At 37.1% G+C, this 20,933-nt stretch overlaps 1 protein-coding gene and 1 pseudogene across 5 annotated transcripts in view; one reads left to right on the plus strand and one right to left on the minus strand.

Annotated features, from left to right (window-relative positions):
* AHCTF1 (AT hook containing transcription factor 1) overlaps positions 1 to 20,933 on the plus strand; it is a 94,818-nt gene that overhangs the window by 21,161 nt on the left and 52,724 nt on the right. For all 5 annotated transcript variants that reach the window (XM_010852888.1, XM_010852885.1, XM_010852889.1 and 2 more), the window contains exons 3-12: positions 2,816 to 3,069; positions 6,368 to 6,548; positions 12,088 to 12,295; positions 14,023 to 14,139; positions 15,537 to 15,621; positions 16,960 to 17,110; positions 18,907 to 19,039; positions 19,125 to 19,306; positions 19,724 to 19,785; positions 20,643 to 20,771. In XM_010852888.1, the coding sequence (XP_010851190.1) occupies positions 2,816 to 3,069; positions 6,368 to 6,548; positions 12,088 to 12,295; positions 14,023 to 14,139; positions 15,537 to 15,621; positions 16,960 to 17,110; positions 18,907 to 19,039; positions 19,125 to 19,306; positions 19,724 to 19,785; positions 20,643 to 20,771 (1,502 nt within the window). The remainder of the gene's footprint in view (positions 1 to 2,815; positions 3,070 to 6,367; positions 6,549 to 12,087; positions 12,296 to 14,022; positions 14,140 to 15,536; positions 15,622 to 16,959; positions 17,111 to 18,906; positions 19,040 to 19,124; positions 19,307 to 19,723; positions 19,786 to 20,642; positions 20,772 to 20,933) is intronic.
* On the minus strand, positions 6,903 to 7,833 carry LOC104997909 (annotated as a pseudogene).

Here is a 20,933-nt window from a genome sequence, read left to right on the forward strand (position 1 = left end):
ATGGCTTAGTTTCACTGAGTTAGACAAGGCTGTGGTCCTAGTGTGATTAGATTGACTAGTTTTCTCTGAGTATGGTTTCAGTGTGTCTGCCCTCTGATGCCCTCTTGCAACACCTACCATCTTAACTTGGGTTTCTCTTACCTTGGGCGTGGGGTATCTCTTCACGGCTGCTCCAGCAGAGCGCAGCCATTGCTGCTTACCTTGGATGAGGGGTATCTCCTCACTGCTGCCCTTTCTGACCTTCAGCGTGGGATAGCTCCTCTAGGTCCTCCTGTGCCCGCTCAGCCATGGCTCCTTGGACGTGGGGTTGGTCCTCCTGGCCTCCAGTGTAGGGTTGCCCCTCCCACCTGCCGCCCCTGCCCTCGGGCTTAGGGACGTGGGGTATCTCCTCCTGACTGATGCCCCTGAACTCCGACACGGGGTAACTCCTCTCATCGCGGCCCCTGACCTCGGACGCTGGGTATCTCCCCGCCGCTGCCCGGCCCCGCCCCGACCTCGGACACCGGGTGGCTCCTCTCGGCCGTTCCTCCGCTGCCATAGTCTGGCACTCTCGGCCGCTGCCCCTAACCTCAGACTTGGGGTAACTCTTGTCCGCCGCCCTTTGGGCATGGGGGTCCTCCCGGCTTCTGCCCCTGACCTCGGACGTGGGGTAGCTCCTCTCGGCCGTGCTTAGCGCGCCAGTCGCAGCTGCCTGCGCTTAAGCGCGGCGGTCGCAGTCAATACCGTATATTTTATACCTTTCAGTATTGAGTATCTGCATTTAAAAAGTAGAAATAATGCATGGCTGATTTTTCTTTATAATTAGGCAGTTTTATTGGTGATAAGTTTAAATTATTACCTGAATAATCGTATGATTATATCGTGGAAAAACCTGATTGTAGTGCCCTATGTGTGCATGCTCAGTCACGTCCGACTCTTTGCGACTGTAGCCCATCAAGCTCCTCTGTCCATGGATTTTCCCAGCAAAAATACTGGAGTGGGTTGCCATGCCCTCCCCCAGGGTATTTTCCCACCCAGAGATCAAACCTGCACTGATAGGTGGATTCTTTACCATGGAGCCACCTTGGAGGCCTGTAGTGCCCTAGGTGATAAAATATATTCAGGAAGTCTCATTTCTTAATTCCATTAATCTGAACAATATCTTAATAATGATCATGTTTTAAACTATGTAATATAGCAGAGAATTATACCAAAGAAACCATTAAATTATGGATTTCAGTCTAGTGAAATACATTGCAGAAGACTTCTCTAAAAATGAATGTGATAGCCACCCTTCCTAGCACAAAGACAATAAAACATATAGAGTAGTAGTAATTTAGCTATTTATAGAGCTGTTCTCTTGACTATTAAAGGTAATAACACTACTTCTGTTACATACTAGGCACCATAACAACTTTTCATTGAGGGAGTACTAGGTTTTTCTAATTAGGCACTTGTCTTTGTAACTGAAAATCAAATAGGTTAAGTAATTTCGTCCCAGTACACAGAAAGCAAGTTGTAAAAATGAGCTTTGAACCCATGTTTTCTGGACCCCACTGTGCCATGCTAAATTTTAAAACTATCAGCTGTAGTCTAGTATATAGAGCTACCTATTTAGATGCATGGTTCAGTTCAGTCGCTGTCGTGTCCCAACTCTTTGTGACCCCATGGACTTCAGCACCCAGGCCTCAGTTTAGTAGTAAAAGTTACATTGTTCATCTGACTGTTGAAGGAGAAATCCCAGGGTCTAGTTCTTGATTCTTCACTTCCTGTATATTACTCGTCAGCAAGCAGATCCTTTTAGTTTTGCCTCTGAGATGAATCTCTAGTCAGTTCACTTTCTTTTTTGCATGGCCACCAACCACACATAGGTTGTCATCTCCCTACTTCTGCTTTGGCCCCAGCTTTTTATCCATTTGCTGTTTAGCAGCTAGACTGACATTTAAAAACATAAATCAGATTGTCACTGCCCTGCTTAAAATCCAGTTACTTTACATTGCATGCGGAATAAAATCCAGACTAGACTAGCCAGGGGCCATAAAGGGCTTCTGGTATTTCTTATTATTATACTAGTTACGTCTTGTCTCCTAGATTTTGAACTTTAAAGTGACAGGATATGTGTTATATTTTTTAACTCCTGTAACATGTAGTTTAACTCTTAATGTATAATGTAGTTAACATATGAGTTTGGGAGTTAAGGAGACTTGGTATCCACTTTTGGCTCTGGTATTCATAGCTCCATGGGTTTTGGGCAAGTTATTCATTCATACAGTTGTATGAAAGTTTAGTTGCCTTATTTCTGTATTAAAGTGTAACAAGGAGTAATGAGATAATTTAAGCATATATATAAGCATATTTAAGCATATAGCATGGTACCTTTACTGAATGGTTATTTTATTCTTATTGCAGTAGTAGTTCAATTTATTTTACTGTTTTGAGGACCACTCTGTTCGTACTCTTGCCTGGAAAATCCCGTGGACGGAGGGGCCTGGTGGGCTGCAGTCCATGGGGTCGCTAGGAGTCGCACACGACTGAGCGACTTCACTTTCACTTTTCACTTTCATGCATTGGAGAAGGAAATGGCAACCCACTCCAGTGTTCTTGCCTGGAGAATCCCAGGGACGGGGGAGCCTGGTGGGCTGCCGTCTATGGGGTCACACAGAGTCGGACATGACTGAGGTGACTTAGCAGCAGCAGTAGCTGTTCTATAAATGCTTAGATTTCAATTTGAAGATAATGAGTTATAGATTATATATGTAACAGAGCTTACTGCTGTTTAGTTTTGTTGTATACAATATTAAAATAAGCAAAATTTTTAATTTCTTTTTCCTTTCAGGGAAAAATGGACTTGCTTGCTTGGCCTGTGGTCCACAACTTGAGGTAGTGAATTCTCTAACAGGAGAGCGGTTGTCTGCATATAGATTCAATGGAGTAAATGAACAGCCTCCTATAGTCCTCGCTGTGAAAGAATTCTCTTGGCAGAAGAGAACTGGATTGTTAATTGGATTGGAAGAAGTAGAAGGGAGTGTTCTCTGTCTTTATGACCTTGGTTTATCAAGAGTGGTTAAAGCAGTTGTTCTTCCTGGACGGGTAGGTACTGCTTAAGATATATGGTATTTTGTTTTCAAAACTAAACCCCTGCTGGTTACATGGGTATGTTCACTTTGTGGAAATTCATTGAGCTGTATACATTTATTTTTAGATTACTTTTTGGAAATTTGTTGTTTTTCATTAAAAAGTTTAAAGAGGTTAAAAATATTATCAAAACAACATAACATTAAAACTTTCCTTGGCTAAAGAAGATATATGTATATATACATACATAGTGGAATATTTCTCGGCCATCAAAAGGAATGAAATAATGCCATTTGCAGCAACATGGGTGGACCTGGAGATTTTAATACTAAGCAGATTGTCAGAGAGAAAAATACTGTATGTGAAATCTAAAATATACGGATCAACATATCTATGAAACTAAAGCAGACTCACAGATACAGAGAACAGATTTGTGGTTGCCAGAGGGGCTGAGGGGAGAATAGAAGAGGGAAAGATTGGGAGCTCGGGATTACCGTAGGCAAACTATTCATAGGATGGATAAACAACGAGGTGCTGCTGTGTAGCAGAGGAAACTGTATTCAATATTCTGTGACAAACTGTAATAGAAAAGAATATACAGAAGGAATATATATATGTATAACTGAGTCACTTTGCTGTACAGAAGAAACTGACACACCACTGTAAATCAACCATACTTAAGTAAAATTTAAATTATAACTTATTTTCCAAAAAAAAAAATTATAACTTATTTTTGGTTAGAAAATTACAAAGTAAAAATAATGACATGTGTTTTAATCTTTCATATGACAAGTATCATCTAAGTCTTATTCTTACTTCCAGTTTTGTTTTACGAAGACACTGAAAATTTATAAAAATACTGTGTTCATTACTATGACATTTTTTCCTTGCCTTTTTTATTTTTTCTCTTTTAATTTGAGCCCTGGAGTAATATGGGAAGTATGTCTTTATTATCATTTATGATTTGACTAATACATTTAAATAGTGGGTTTCTTTATATTCACATTTGTTAATTCTAACATACATATGCCTTCTATATGCCAGATATCTTATCTGGTAGTAATTATAGAAATCGAGTTGTTTCTTCAAATTTATTACTCCTCTTTTTCCATGGTGAGAAAATGTATGCACTCACAAATACACACAGTCAAAAATCATGGAGGAGTAGATGCCTGTGTGAAAGAAGTATGCACTTAGATGCACACAAAAGTATATGTAGGTTTGTATGCATATATATATGTTATGTATATAGTCATAGAACAGAATTTTTAAACTTAAAAGGGAGCTTAATGACAAAAGATAATGTTTTTATAGTGAAAAAACAGACCCAGTGGGCTAATGTAAAGTCTAAAATAATTTATAGCCGGATACCTTATATGTACTTGCCAGTGATAATGATTTTAAAGACCAAATTATTTGGCAGTTTATTGAGTGCTTATTGTAAATCAAGCTATGTGCTAGATTTTACAAATAAGTAGATGCTAGGTTTTACAAATAAGTAGATAAATTGAACCTAGTCCGTGCTGTCCAAAAAGGCTTGTAGTCTAGTAGGAGAAGACAGATTATAGGATTATAGTATAAATAAGTATTTTGATACATTTTAGCACTCGGAACATGAAGAACACCTGGATGACTTCTACTCAAAAAGATTGGACATTTCAGGCTAAGAGACCCACCATGTAAAAAGTCACAGTATATGGAACGTTTGGGAAACTAGACTTATTTAGAATGGCAGGGAAGAGTAGGAGGAGGAAGTGGGAGCCAGAGATGGTGAAGATTGAGATTGTGAATGGCCTGTTGTGCAGTTAGAGGCCTCCTTCTAAAGTCTGTAGGTGAAATTTTTAATTGAAAGCAGAATTGTAGTGTAAAAAGCCCTTTGGTTGGGTAGTTTAGGTAAATAAGGATGATGAACTGAACTGGGGAAATGACATAAGAAGTGAAGACTATGGAACAGATTGCAGAAGTATGTTCCAGAGGTGACATGGACAGAACTTGTTGACTTTTAATTGGATGAGTGGTTGATACCAGATGAAAAATATAGGGGAAGGCAAAGACTGGGAGAGGAATGATAGACATCTTCAAAAGGAGTTCAGTCAACTGACTTTTTTTTTTTTAAACAAAGGCACAGTATCCCCTCTTAAATTTGCTTTTAACTGCGTTTAAAATTACTTAAGGTAGCATTATCAATAGCTTCATATGTAGTATTTATATGAGGAAGGCAGATTACTTATCCTTCACTGAAGGAATTAAAGAAAACATACTTCAGTTTTATAGACATTATTACCATAATTTAGAAAAGGAAGATAATCCGTGAAATTACAGCTTTCAGAATTAGAAAGAATGTTTTGTGTACTAATGAAATACTGAGAAAGCCAGTGTTTTGTCTGTAATAATAGATTATAGCCTAAAACAGACTTTAACCTTACATTAACACGTAAACCACTGATAGCAAATTTTCTCTTTTCTTTCTAGGATGTTCATCAGTATTATAGTAGAAATCACCAAATACTTATTTATCAAGTATCGTACCAAATTAATTTCTGTGAATCAATAGGAAACAGAAGGAAAGTTAAGTGTAAACTAAAACCAGACTATTAGGTATAGACATTGAAAATTCACATGAAGTGAAAAGGGAAAATAGAACTCCATAGTGTAACTACAGTATGATTTTCTTTAAGTAATTTCAGTCCTTGTTAAATTCAGTAATCCAATTAGTGTGAAAGCTTGGTGTGAAGTCCATTATAATGTAGTCCTTTTAAAGGTTAGACCTCTTCAGGGTTTACGGCATAAAAAGGACTTCAAAAAAAAAAAACCCCGCAAACAGTAAATTTTTCTGGAATGATTTATTTTTAGTCTTCTTCGGAGAAGAGGCTATATATACTTTTACAGTAGCTGGTTTAGAGTTTTAAAGTGAGAAGGATCTAGGTTTGAATTTTAATGGCTTAATGACTGTGTTACTTGAATAACTCAGCTAAACTTTCTAAGCCTCAGAGTGTTTCATCTTTAAGTGGGTGTAACTATATATAGTCCCATATCAAAGGGTTATCGTGCATTGATTAGCATAATGTCTGGAATATGGTAAATTCTAGGTAAACATCAATTGTTGTTCCAACTGCATGTTGTAATTCTTACATCTGAAGATTTCATAATGTTACTCAGATTCACAAGTATCAAATGCAGATTTGTGCTTCTGTATTAGAAATGTTAATATCTGTATAACTAGTAACCTGCTTTAACTTCAGAATTTGTTGCTTATGTATTTAATTGTGTTTTCTCACTTTGAGGAAAACAAATGATACATTCTACTTTCTAGGTAACAGCTATTGAACCTATAATTAATCATGGAGGAGCCAGCGCAAGCACTCAGCATTTACACCCAAGTCTGCGATGGCTTTTTGGTGTGGCAGCTGTGGTAACTGATGTTGGACAGATCCTTCTTATTGATCTATGTTTGGATGACTTGTCATGCAGTCAGAATGAAGTAGAAGCATCAGGTAATTAATTAGTCATTCTTGGCTTAAAACCCAAAATTGAGCACCTGAATATTCTGATGCATTGCTGCTGCTAAGTCGCTTCAGTCATGTCTGACTCTGTGCGACCCCATAGACGGCAGCCCACCAGGCTCCCCCATCCCTGGGATTCTCCAGGCAAGAACACTGGAGTGGGTTGCCATTTCCTTCTCCAATGCATGAAAGTGAAGTCGCTCAGTCGTGTCCGACTCTTCTCGACCCCATGGACTACAGCCCACCAGGCCCTCCATCCATGGGATTTTCCAGGCAAGAGTACTGGAGTGGGGTGCCATTGCCTTCTCCTTTAACAGCAGCTAGGCATATTATATTGGAGCTGGTATACTTGGTGACAGCCTTAGTGCCCTAGGACACGGCATGCTTGGCCAGCTCCCCAGGTAGCAGCAAGTGCACGGCAGTCTGGATCTCCCTGGATGTGATAGTCGAGCGCTTGTTGTAATGCGCCAGGCATGATGCCTTGCCAGCGATGTGCTCAAAGATGTTGTTGACGAAGGAGTTCTTGATGCCCATGGCCTTGGACGAGATGCTGGTGTCCGGATGGACTTGCTTCAGCACCTTGTACACGTACACGGAGTAGCTCTCCTTGTGGCTGCGCTTGCGCTTCTTGCCGTCCTTCTGAGTCTTGGTCACAGCTTTTTTAGAGTCCTTTTTAGGGGCAGGAGCAGACTTAGCCTGTTCAGGCATGTCTATATGGATTTTTTTTTTTTTTTAATAATCAAAACAAAGGGGGGAGTCAAAAACTTGTTTATATGTCTTTTTAAAAATTGTTTGCTTGTATTGTTTTATTTTGTGCACCGTGGATATTTTTTGCATGAGTTACTATGTTTTATTGATGAAGTGTTTAGAGACTAAAGTAGTTCTTGAAAGAGAGACATGTTCCCAGATACACAACTGAATAACATCATTCAGGTTATTAAGTAAATACCAGAAGAAGGGCTGAAAGGTATTGATTCTTATTAGACAATATAAAATTATCCAACTATGTAGGATCTAACACTGTTTTTGGCATACTGTTTATGTTTCTGTGGTAAGCCCAAGATAGAAATAATTTGATAGAAAACAACAGTAATTTAAAAGTCTTCCCTCACAAAATAGCGTCTTGAAATAGAACTAAAGCTTAATTAATTAGTAAGTAAAGAGAGGGTGGTGACTCAGTGGTAGAGAATCCGCCTGCCGGTGCTGGAGACAGGGCTTCCATCTCTGACCCAACAAGATCCCACATGCTACAGAGCAACTAAGCTCATGTGCCGCAGCTGCTGAGCCTGTGCCGAGAGCCTGGGAGCCGCCACTGCTGATCCCACGTGCCGCAGCTGCTGAGCCTGTGCCGAGAGCCTGGGAGCCGCCACTGCTGATCCCACGTGCCGCAGCTGCTGAGCCTGTGCTCGAGAGCCTGGGAGCCGAAACTGCTGATCCCACGTGCCGCAGCTACCGAAGCCTTCTGGGCCTAGAACCTGTGCTCTGCAACAAGAGAAGCTACCCACATTGAGAAGCCACCACATCCAACCAGAGTGGCTGGTGCTCACTGCTAGACAAAAGCCTGCCCAGCAGCGAAGATGTAGCACAGCCAAAACTGGATAAGTAAAAATTTTTTATAAAATGTAGAGAGACAGTTTCCCCTTTTAGTACTATTGTGCTTAGTCGCTCAGTCATGTCTGACTCTTGGAACCCCCTGGACTGTAGCCTGCCAGGCTCTTCTGTCGTTGGAATTCTCCAGGCAAGAAGACTGGAGTGGGTTGCCATTTCCTACTCCATGGGATCTTTGCAACCCAGGAATCAAACCCGGATCTTCTGCATTGCAGGCAGGCTCATAACTCATTGAGCTAGAGGGAAGCCCTTTTTTTCAGTATTATGTATATAAGTCTTCTCTTCAGTAGTAGTTTGCTTTTGTGATTTATGTTACTATTGATTGGTTTATGTAGGAAGAAAAGCTAACCTAAAAACTTTAAAAAAATGTGTGTATTATCTATAAAGTTTTAGGAAAGGACTATTTAACCTTGAGGACCTTCTTGATTTTTAAAATAGTCCTGTAATATTAGTTCAGATCTTTTAATTTTTGGATCAGCTAAGAAAAAGATGCAAATAATCAATATTTTGTCCCAATATATAATAATGAGTATAATTATTAAGAACTGTTGGTATGTAATAAAACTGATTCAGTCAGTTTAGTTCAGTCGATCAGTTGTGTCCGACTCTTTGCGACCCCATGAATCACAGCACACCAGGCCTCCCTGTCCATCACCAACTCCCGGAGTTCACTCAAACTCACGTCCATCGAGTCAGTGATGCCATCCAGCCATCTCATCCTCTGTCGTCCCCTTCTCCTCCTGCCCCCAGTCCCTCCCAGCATCAGAGTCTTTTCCAATGAGTCAACTCTTCGCATGAGGTGGCCAAAGTACTGGAGTTTCAGCTTTAGCATCATTCCTTCCAAAGAACAGCCAGGACTGATCTCCTTTAGGATGGACTGGTTGGATCTCCTTGCAGTCCAAGGGACTCTCAAGAGTCTTCTCCAACTTAAAACTGATCAAAACTACAATGTTTTGGTAAAAATTATATTTGACAAGAAATTGAAGAACCAGATTATCTGATCAAAATTTAGATCTGCAAAATATTATGTGGAAGAGTTTGATTTGGTAGAAATAATGGCCCCACATGCACTTAAGGGAAAAAAGTTCTCATAGTGATGGAAACTACACCTTGAAATTTGATATGTATTGAGGTCTGATTGATCTTAATAAAATCTTGGGTAAATGAAAAAGAATTGATTAGTAAGAATGGCAGTAACTAAAAATGAATTTGTGGACTATTAGAAATGATTTAGCTACTCTTTGTAGAAAATTGATGAAAGAATTAAATAAGCTTAATGGAGTTTTGCTCCAGATTGGGTTTTGTGCATGATATCATTATAGTTATAAGGCTAATTAAAATACCTGTATTCATAATTAAAACTCATCAGATCAAAATAGTAGAGTTGAAAACATGTTTTATTTCAGTAGTCAGTAGTTCCTTTCCACACAAGAGTAATTTTATAGTGAAATTTTATAATTTTATAGTGAATTTTTTCTCAATTAGAATTAGGAAGCTGGTGAATTTTATAGCATACAAAAAGTTTGAGTTTTGGAGTTTAAGCAAAATGTATATTTTTGTTTACATAAATAATTTATGATTACAATTATTTAGACTTCACTGAGACACACATAACATAGGAAATGAAGTTCCTAAGATTTATCATACTGTAAGTACTGTTTGTAACTTTTCCAAACTTAACAGTGTTTCTTATACATCTTTACACACATCACTTACATAAAGAGTCTGCTTTATTTTTTTGAATAACTTTGCAGTATTCCATTGAATGGATTAGTTATTTTGGCAAAGTTTTATTACTTGCTATTTTCTGAGGAGAAGAAAATCAGAAGCAGGATTGATTAGGGGGGTACTCAAACAAGTATAATGTGATAGGATTTTTTGCCTCTTCATTAACAGCATTGAGGGAATCTACTCTTGCACAACAGTTATAGCAATAAACGAGCCTGAATTTTTTTATGTAAACATTTGGGACATTCTCAAGCAGAATAATAAAAGAATTCCCACAAACCTGTTACCTAAGTTCAACTTAGTTTTCAAAATTTACCATATGTGCATCTGTTCTATTTCCCTTTCCTCCCTTCTCTCTTTGAGTCTATTAATTTAAAGCAAATAATGATTATTTACTACTAATCATGATGCAATTTACCACTGTTAAAAGTATTAATGATTACTTGGTATAGTGTTAATTACTAGTCCATAATGAAATTGCTATGATTTTCTCTAAAGTATCTTTTTGCATTTGAATTGTTTGAACCAGTATCCAAACACATTACATTTGACAGTTTGCATCTCATGTCTATTTAAATGTAGAGCAGTCTTTCCTCTATCCTCTTCTTATTCATTTATTTATTTTTAGTTCCACTGTCTTGCTGAAGATATTATTTTGGAATGATCATGTATCTTCACGTGGTGTCATTTACACTTTGTATTTTCTGTAAATGTAAGGTAGCTCAGATTAGATTCAGATTTAACATTTGACAGGTATCTTTCAGAAGTGCTGGGTATTTCATAATGGTTCACAGCAGGAGGCACATGGTGTCTTGTTTTATATTTAGTGATCAGTGGGTTTAGGTGATGACAGCATGATCCATCAACCTTAGTACCAGTGGTTCTCAACTGGGGGTGATTTTTTTGCTCTCTAGATTTTTGGTCATGTTTAGAGATAATTTTGGCTGTTAATACTGGAGGGAGAAGGTGCTAGTGGCATCTAGTAGATAGAGGCCAAAGATGCTGTTGACATCCTATAAAGCGCAAGACAGCCCCCACAACAGAGAATTATCTGACACAAAATGTTAATAGGGCCAAGGTTAAAAATTCATACTTGAAATTAGTTGTTTCTCCATTGACATTGTTGCCTAGATCTCTTATTTCAATAGGGCTGCAAAAATGCTTTTAAAGTTCTGTTAATGTGAAAAGAATTTTTTTATTAACTAGGTGTATGTGTTTATCTTGAAATACAATTTGTATAGAAAAGGCAGAATAAATGCATATGTTACTGTTTCTTTAAGTACTGATTTTCCAAGTAAGAAGCTGGTACTCAGCTACTTTCAGTGGTTCAGTAAGGTCTCTTATAAGTAAAGAAGGTAGAAACTCATGGGGTTTTACATAATACTTAATATGCTTTATTTGTTTATTTTCATTATTTGTTGTTGTTGTTCTCAAAAGTGTCCTGTTTTTGCTAACGAAGGCACCTTCATGGAATCTGACACATCACCTTAGATTTTGATAGCTTCCTAGATTTCTGGCACAGGATATACCAGGCTCATTGGAGAACCAGCCATTCTCCGAGGGGAATATTTAGGTTGTTACTCCTAAATTTGAATAAAGAAACCATCAGCTTTATTTATGATTGTTATGGAAATTAATTCTTACTTACTTATTTGTTTTTGGCTGTACTGGGTCTTTGTTGCTGGGCGCAGGCTTTCTCTAGTTGCGATGCCCTGGCTTCTCACTGCAGTGGCTTCTCTTGTTGCTGAGCATGGACTCTCGGGCTCTCAGGCTTCAGTAACTGTGGTACCCAGGCTCTAGAGCACAGGCTCAGTAGTTGTGGCGCACAGTTACCCCACAGCATGAGGGAATCTTCCCAGATCAGGGATTGAACCCGTTTCTCTCTCCTGCACTGACAGACGGATTCTTTACCACTGAGCCACCCGGGAAACCGCAAGAAAATTAATTCTGTTAAAACGGGTAACATTTGATATGTACTGTGAGATTTTAAAGATATTACACAATTAAATGTGTTTTGAAAATTATAGCATTTAAAATAACGGTGGCTAGTTCATATAGTCAGTATGCTTTGTTATCACTAATCTTATTTTAATTGACCCCAGTAGTTTTCAGTTGCTGATTGAATAATGGGTGACATACTTGGTTTTATGCCGTTTAGAGTTTGTTAATCTTACTTGTCCTATTTATTTTTTAGACCTTGAAGTTATAACTGGCATCCCAGCTGAAGTACCGCGCATCAGAGAAAATGTGATGCGAGAAGGACGCCATCTGTGTTTTCAGTTAGTCAGCCCATCAGGAACAGCCGTTTCAACCCTTAGTTACATAAACCGGACAAATCAGCTTGCTGTCGGTTTTTCTGATGGCTATCTAGCACTTTGGAACATGAAAAGCATGAAAAAAGAGTAAGGACAACTTTTTAATTATTTATTAGTAATTTCTTTCTGAATATACTCATTTACTAATATTTAAAGATTAGCATAAACAGGAAAAAATAGGGTAGACTAAGGATTGAATGCATAAGTTTCCATTACATGAAATCATGACTTAGTATAAAAAGGAGTGACTTAGTCAAAGTCACTCAGTCGTGTCCGACTCTTGTGACCCCATGGACTGCAGCCCGCAAGGTTCCTCTGTCCATGGGATTCTCCAGGCAAGAATACTGGGTTGCCATTTCCTTCTTGCACATCAATTTAAGTTGAGTCAATGTATTTAAAAGGAATTTTGCTGAATTTCCTGCTAGTCCAGTGGTTTGGATTCTACACTTTAACTGCTGTAGCACAGATTCAATCCCTGATCAGGGAACCAAGATCCTGTAAGCTGCATAGCACAGCAAAAAAAAAAACACACCAAACCTGGCATTTTAGTCATTGTGGAATTCAGTTTGTTAGTAAACTTTGACTCTACTAAGATATCTGGTATGAATTCTTTCTGAAGTACTTTTCTGCATAACCATATGTGTAAGGTAGTTTAGTAGTTCTCAGTTGACAGGAAAAAATAAAGACTTTTAAGAAAATTACAAAATACTGTGTTTAAAATTTATATGCTGTCAAAAACTTCCCCCGAATATAATTGTATTGATACTTTTTAATTAAATCTTTATTAAAATTATTGAGGAATCCATTTTATTAATTTACCTTTATTTATTGAATTATTGAATTACCTCCCTTTATTGAGGGAGGTAAGGCACTATAGGTTTTAAGTCATATCTCTATTGAGTTAAATAGATACCTATTTGTCCTTTAAGTTGTCAATTTAATATTTCTTCCTTTTTCTTCCAAGTAATATTAGAATATTTTCTTGAGTAACTTGTCTTTCAGATGAGTCAACAAAATAGTCACCTTTCCAAACTTTCTGCTCAGTTTGGTGTTTGGTTGATTATAAATGTTTGCCAAGTTTGAAGTGAGGGGGAAAGAGAGAGATGGAAAATAACAATGTATATATGCCAGACCTGTTTTTTTTTTTTTAAACCGTTGGTTCTTTGATGATACTGAGGTGTCAGTAGCCCCTAAAGTAAACATGGACTGTCCTTGCACATCCTCACACTCAGTTTTTCTGCACAGTGCCAGTGATGCAGTGGCAGTGCAGTTGCCTAGTGGCTCCCTATGGGAATTCCGTCTCCACTGTCTTTGTTTATACCCTTCTATCAGCTCTTGTCTTTGAATTGCTCACAAAGGAATGCCTGGAGAACCTAGCTACTAGAGGATTTTCTTGAACACTGTGTTCTCGTCACTAATAGCTCTTTTTCAAGGGCTTTGTGAGGCGTCTTCAGATTCTAACTCATTCTGTTGCAGTAATGGGAAACTGACCCAGCTGCAGCAACTGAAGTGGAGTGTTGTGACGGTATTTCATCTCTTTCTAGAGTACCTGTTACTGGGGAACAGTGCGTAGTGGCATACATTTATATGACTGGAAGGAATAGTTCGTGCTTTAGTGATTCTAACCCTTCCCAGTTCTACCTGGGAAATGGGGTGCCATGCTCATTTTCTTGATGTCTTGTGCCCTGTGTGTTTTTGAAGATAAGATGATTGTAAGAGCAGTAACCCAAATTCTTACATGAGGCATCTTCTTCTTTTTTCATGAAATTGTAACTTAGAAGTATGAAGTGTACTGATTTTTGTGCTTGTTATAGATACTACACACAGTTGGAAGGTGGAAGAGTTCCTGTGTATGCTGTCACTTTTCAAGAACCTGAAAATGATCCTCGTAATTGCTGTTACCTCTGGGCTGTTCAGTCTACACAAGATAGGTAAATGTGATATATCTGGTTTTTAATAGTATTTGTCAAGAATGGCATGGCAGTTAATTTCTTTTGCAAAGCTTTGTGCTATATTGCCTCTTTTTAATGAGAGCCACATAATTCAGTGAATTAGTAAGTGGCCATTGAAATGACTTTAAAAGGTAAATAATTGTTCCTATATGTTTGAGTAAGTCTGAGATATAAGTAAGAAGAAATTGTGCTTGCTTGACTTGTTTGGATATAATATATATTTCAGAGAGTAAGCTGATAACACATTAGTAGGCAACTTCTTATTCCTCAGACAATTTTTATGGCCTTCTGTGTTCTCTTATAAGAACATTTTTCCTCTTTTATAATCTCATTCCTTTCTTCTCTTGATTGTATATGCCTCTCATTTTTATGTATCCCTACTTTGTTCTCTAGTTCTTCTGTTGTACTTGCCTTTTGCAGTATATTCCTAAGGTTAATTTGGTTAATTTTCCCTTCTCTTTCATAAGCTTTAATTTTATCTCAGTGTAGCTTTTGAGAAATCTTTCCTTTCAGTTTAATTTCCAACTGGTTAAGCTCATTCATTTCCAGTGCTGGAACAGTGTAAGTATTGATTTTCTCTTATTTTTCATTGATGTTTAGTGCTTTCTTTGGTGTTCCCCATACGTTCTCTTCCCAAACCTGTTCTACTTTAAATTCTAAATACCTGAATTGTGGTCAACTTAGGTTTTTGTGTTAGATTTCCTCACTTTGAGGTTTTGTCTTAAGCTTTAGTACATCAGTGAAGGAATTATTAATTGATTTAAGAATTAAGTCACTTAAATTAATTTAATTAATTAAAAATTAATTCTGATTTAAAGAATTCATTAATTAATTGATTGACAGATTCACTTCTGTCAATCCTGGAGGAAAATCGAAATAAAAATATGAAGACGGCTATTGGAATAGTCCTCATTAGGTCCATATTTCCATCCAAGTGTGATGTGGGCTGGCAGCAGCTTGAGTAATGTGCCTGATGAAGACTCCATGTGGTGAATAAGAAGACATTTATCTCAACAATTTTTGTATCCCATTTATTTTTTCTTCCAATACTGTCTAACTAAAGCACACCTATGAAAGACAGGGAGAAAGAATGAATTTTGAGTAGCTTTATAGTCTTCCATGTAAGATGTCACCTAAATATGCAAGCAACATAAGCTTAAGTTAATTAGAATCAATAAAAATTAAATCGGCTATTATTTCAAAGGACTACATTTTGTGAAAACAACCAAGTAAAACTAAATTCTTTATAACAACTTCAGTTTTGTCACATGTACTCAATATTGTACCCAAATTAAATTTATTTGAGCAATAAGAGGTGCTTAATGCATTAATATGGTATTTAGTATTTCTCCTCAGCTAATTTCTGTTCCTTTCAGTGAAGGGGATGTTTTGAGTTTACATCTGCTTCAGCTGGCCTTTGGTGACAGAAAGTGTTTGGCGTCAGGACAAATCTTATATGAGGTAAATGGTGATATGGGTTGATAGTATCAGTTTTATTGTTTGGCTATTTTAAGTCTTTGTTTTAAGCTATTGAGATATTACAATCTTTTCTTCTATTCAAGTTAATACTGTATTCATAATGTAATGTAAAAAGTATTAGATTTAGGAATCAGGACACTGGTATTTTACCAAGGTGGCAATCTTAAAATCTTCAGGTATAATTTTTCTCTAGAATGAAGAGATTAGACAAGACTCAAGCTTATGGCCTAGTTGGTAGCCAGGAAAAATAACCCCACTTTGTTGTTCTAATATAACAAGCAGTAAGCCATGGGGTAGACTTTATAGTCTGGTTGCTTACAGTTGTAAGAGAGGATAAATACATCTAGCATTTTAAGTGACTATTTTTCTGACTGAATTCTTGAGGAAGTAGTGAAGTGCTGTTAATAACCAAATAACCATATTTGGTTAGCTGTCACAATACTTTCTCTAGAACAGGCTTTTTAACCTTGTATTTGAGGGTGTGTGATTGGGTTTTAGGGAATTCATGAAGCCCTTCAATTTTGTGTGGTATTTTTATGATCACAGTGTTCATGTCATCCCCGAACCCCCCTCCTCCAACTCTCCAGTTCCACATCTGTGGATTCAGTGAATCTTGGATCAGAAATATGGGGGGGAGGAATTCCAGAAGGTTTCAGAACACAAAACTTGAATTTGCTGTGCCACAGCAACTATTTATATGGCATTCACATTGTATTAGGTATTAATAAGTGATCTAGAAATGATTCAAAGTCTATAGGAGGATGTGCATAGGTTATATGCAAGTATTACACCATTTTATGTAAGAGACTTGAGCATCCACAGATTTTGATATTGGAAGAAGGTCCCAGAACCAGTTCTTCATGGAGAACAAGGGAAAACATTCTTCTAGAGAAAATAGAAGCTATTCTTCATAGCTTTTGTCAGATTCTTACAGGGATCAGTGAATAAAAATTTAAGAACTAGAGCAAGAACTTCAATGAAAACAAAGAAGTAGGTTTGCTGGTTTAGAGAATGTGTATTTGTAATTTCATTGCTTAGGTCCAATTTATACCCCAACCAGTAATGCATGAAGGTTCCTGTGTTTGATAACAGCTTTAGAAGATTTATTGATAATTATTTTTGAGAAACAAAATCAGCCTTTCTATTTGTGTTTTACCCCATATGTAAATTTTAGAGCTTTCTTGAATAATTTGTTCTCTTCGGTCTTTTAACTTATTTGTTTTCTTTATATTGTGTGGAAATTCTTGAACATTTAATTTTAGAATAACTTTTTCTTAGAATCCTATTAAGACATAGATTGGTGTACATTTTGTATTTCAGGGGTTGGAGTACTGTGAAGAAAGATACACACTGGACCTCACAGGTGGCATGTTTCCTTTGAGGGGACAGACTGGTAATACCAAACTTTTGGGATGCCAGAGTATAGAGAAATTTCGATCTCACGGTGACAGGGAGGAAAGCATGAATGAAGGTTGGTTTAAAGCACTTTTATTATATATCATGTGAATGCTTAAGATTTGTCTTGATTTAAGATATATGACAGATATTGGTTTCTAGAGTTTGTACTCCTGGCAGTTAAAAAGTTGGAATACTAATTGTGGGATTTATTTAGGACTGTGTGAGATCCGAGGTATTTCTTGTTCTCCAGATCGTGATGTGTAGAACTCAAGAATTGAATAGATTAATGAGCAACCTCTTTATTTTTATCCGCCTCTCAAAACAGACACACACAAAAAGGTCTCTAGTAGTGACTAGTATGAGTAGTCTCTGAATAATGTTTACTTCTGTATTTTTTGAGACATACACAACAAACATGCTTTGTTGTCTTGAATTTTTTGTTTCCTCTAGTTGTTCTTCCTGGTAAATATTGTGACAGAATGAAAATGGCATAGATTTTAGAATCCAACATGGATTCAAATCCCAGCTCTGTCACTGGTTGTGAAGATGAAGTTGCTCAGTCGTGTCCAACTCTTAGCGACCCCATGGACTGCAGCCCACCACGGAGGAGCCTACAAGGTTCCTCCATCCAGGGGATTTTCCAGGCAGGAGTACTGGAGTGGGTTGCCATTGCCTTCTCCAGGGAATCTTCCCAACACAGGGATCAAACCCGGGTCTCCTGCATTGTAGGCAGACGCTTTGCCATCTGAGCCACCAGGGAAGTCCTTTCACAAATTATTTAACATTTGTGACTAAGCTTTTGTTTCCTTATCTGTGAGTGGAATAATACATTTATACCTTCTGCAAAGGGTGGTTGTTAAGAATTGAATGGGACAACATGATAGGTTTATTCAGTTCTGAGAATGCTTAGGAACAATGCTGGTTTAGCTTGTTCCTATTGGGATTTATTCTCATGTATAGCTTATTCATCCTAGAGATTTCCTCTGTTCTGGTCCCCTAATTTTTCATATCCAACTAAACATGTCAAAACAGAATTTATGGAACTCTGTCTCTTACTCCCCACTCATATCTTTTTTATATTTCCTATTAGTTATGTCTTGGGTTTTTACTTTCCTTTTTCCTTCTATTGGTCTCTCATCTTTGTTCCTATCTTTCCATTCCACGTACCATTTGGGTACTTGTCTCTCTCCCCTGCCACCAGTGCCTTAGCGTATAGCTGGATCAATCCTTCTCAGCTAGAATTCTTCTACAGAGTTAAGCCCTAAAGCCCAAAGATAACCATTTTAAGTATTGATACTCTCTGGGCTTCCCAGGTGACTCAGAGGTAAAGAATCCTCCTGCCAAAGCAGGAGATGTGGGTTCAATTCCTGGGTTAGGACGATCCCCTGGAGGAGGAAATGGCAACTCACTCCAGTATTCTTGCCTGGGAAATCCCATGGACAGAGGAGCCTGGCAGGCTACAGTCCATGTGGTTTCAAGAGTCAGACATGACTGAACTTGCACATGTGTGTCTCCACACACACACATAGTCTCTGGTACTAGCAATGATTTATTTGTGGGAGAACTTTCATTCAAATCATTTTCTACTTTCTCCTTACAGCATCTTGAAGTTGCCAAACTGTTAACTGAAGACAAGCCAAAGTTACTGTTTTTCTGATGAATGCATTTTAATAAGGTCTTCTTGAAATAGAAAAACAGTCAAGATAGAAGTGAATGAACCTCTTGTTACAGAATAAATGATAGAAATGTGTTTTAACAAATCAGATATGAGTTAAACCTCTTAATTTATGGGAAAATCTTCCTACTTATATTTGTTGTATTTATTTTGAGATTATTTATTCTGTTTTTAAAAATTATCTCTTCTTTTAGCTCTGTCTCCTGACACCAGTGTTTCAGTCTTTACCTGGCAGGTGAATATATATGGACAGGGAAAGCCTTCTATATATTTGGGGCTTTTCGACATAAATCGTTGGTACCATGCACAAATGCCAGATTCGTTAAGGTATGATTTCTCTATGTATGTAAAATTCTCTAGGAATTTTTATGTGTAGTAGTTTATTGACTTAATTGTATACAATTTATTTTAGATCAGGAGAATATCTGCATAACTGCTCTTATTTTGCGTTGTGGTCACTGGATGCTGTTGTAAGTAGGACGTCTCCACATTACATCTTGGATATATTAGTACATGAGAGAAGTTTAAGTCGAGGAGTTCCTCCCTCATATCCACCTCCTGAGCAGTTTTTTAACCCAAGTACTTACAATTTTGGTATGTATTTATTTAACATTACTTTTTGAGAAAAATAACATGTAAGAGTATGTATATTTGTGCTGTGTGTAGTGTATTATCATTCATTTCTCATTATGATTAGTTAACATGTATGGATAAGTTACGATGTTAATTTGATATATGTACACAAGAAATTTAATGATTGTATGTTTTATAGAAAAATTATCAATATTTGAATTTGCTGTAAAACGTTAACTATTTCATATTAACTTGTGATAAAGTTTGGTGTCTTGTTAGGATAGAAATACAGGGACAAATTATTTTAAAATTTATTGTATGTAGTAATACCATGCCTTGCCTAGTAATTTGTTCTTAGGATAAATTTTGTTGTACTAATACCATCCCAAATATAATATGTAAGTGGATTTTTTAAAATCTTTTTTTCTTTTTTTTTAGATGCCACTTGTTTGTTAAACTCAGGAGTTGTTCATATAACTTGTACTGGCTTTCAAAAGGAGGTGAGTAAGAAATAACAATTTGGACAGAGTGTTTCTTCTTGAGCTGAAGTCAGATCATGGATTTAAACTTTAGTGTTATTTATATAAACCACTCTTTCATCTTAAAAGGTAGCTTCTGCTAGGTATATGAGATAGCAGCTAGTAGCATCAATGACTGACGGCAACCTTCTAGGAAGAGCTATTAGGGTGTTTATAACAGCTTTATATGGATGTTAGCTCCTGAACCCTAAGCAAAAGTAAGTCAATACCTTCCTTTACTCCATCTTCTTAATTCTCTTCCTTCTTAAAAAGCGTATGGGTAAATGAAGTAATGCAAAAAAGGTACCTGGCACAGTGGCACAGTGACCGGCTCAGAGTGGATTATGTTGAAAATACTTTTCCAGGAAAACATTAAGTGGCATATCCTTAAAATGATAATCAGCTAGATATGGATGAATGTCATATTTATACTTCATATCAGATCTCTTTCACATTAGACCAAGAAGAATAAACTGCAAGCTTTTTCTTTTGTGTGTATTAAGTTTGTTAAGATCTGTTACCAAGTCTATCAGCCTTACAGAAGATAACAGGGTTACCTCATATATAAGCAATTTAAAATTGCTTTTTCAGTAGTACTGATAATTGCATTATCAGTAGTAGTATTTGTGACTTGACAAGCATTGGTTACCTCAAGAACCTATGAGCTCTTTTCCTTGCAAGAAGTACAGAAAAGTAGTCTTCCACAATTTTCATTCAGTGCCTTTTAGTTTTCTTCATACTGTTAAGTATAAAGTAGGGTAATGGGTTTATTAGTTATTCTTAAATTTGATTATTTGAATTGATTATTGACTGATATCTTATTAATCATTCTGTTATAGACTTTGACTTTTTTAAAGAAATCAGGACCATCTCTCAATGAAGTCATTCCTGATGGTTATAATCGATGTCTTGTGGCTGGGCTTCTCTCACCCAGACTTATTGATATTCAACCTTCCAGTTTAAGTCAGGTGAGAGATTTTTAACTCCTGTTGTTTCTTTTGGATCATGTCATTAGCTTTCTATTACAACAAAAATCTATTAATATCTTAAAAAGTAAGTTAAGTAGTGTAATGCCAGCTTTGCATGTCAGTAGCTGTGATTCTTGGATTTGGCTTAAAATTCATACCTGC

This window comes from Bison bison, unplaced genomic scaffold (genome assembly GCF_000754665.1).
Source record: "Bison bison bison isolate TAMUID 2011002044 unplaced genomic scaffold, Bison_UMD1.0 scf7180017864317, whole genome shotgun sequence".
NCBI lineage: Eukaryota > Metazoa > Chordata > Mammalia > Artiodactyla > Bovidae > Bison > Bison bison.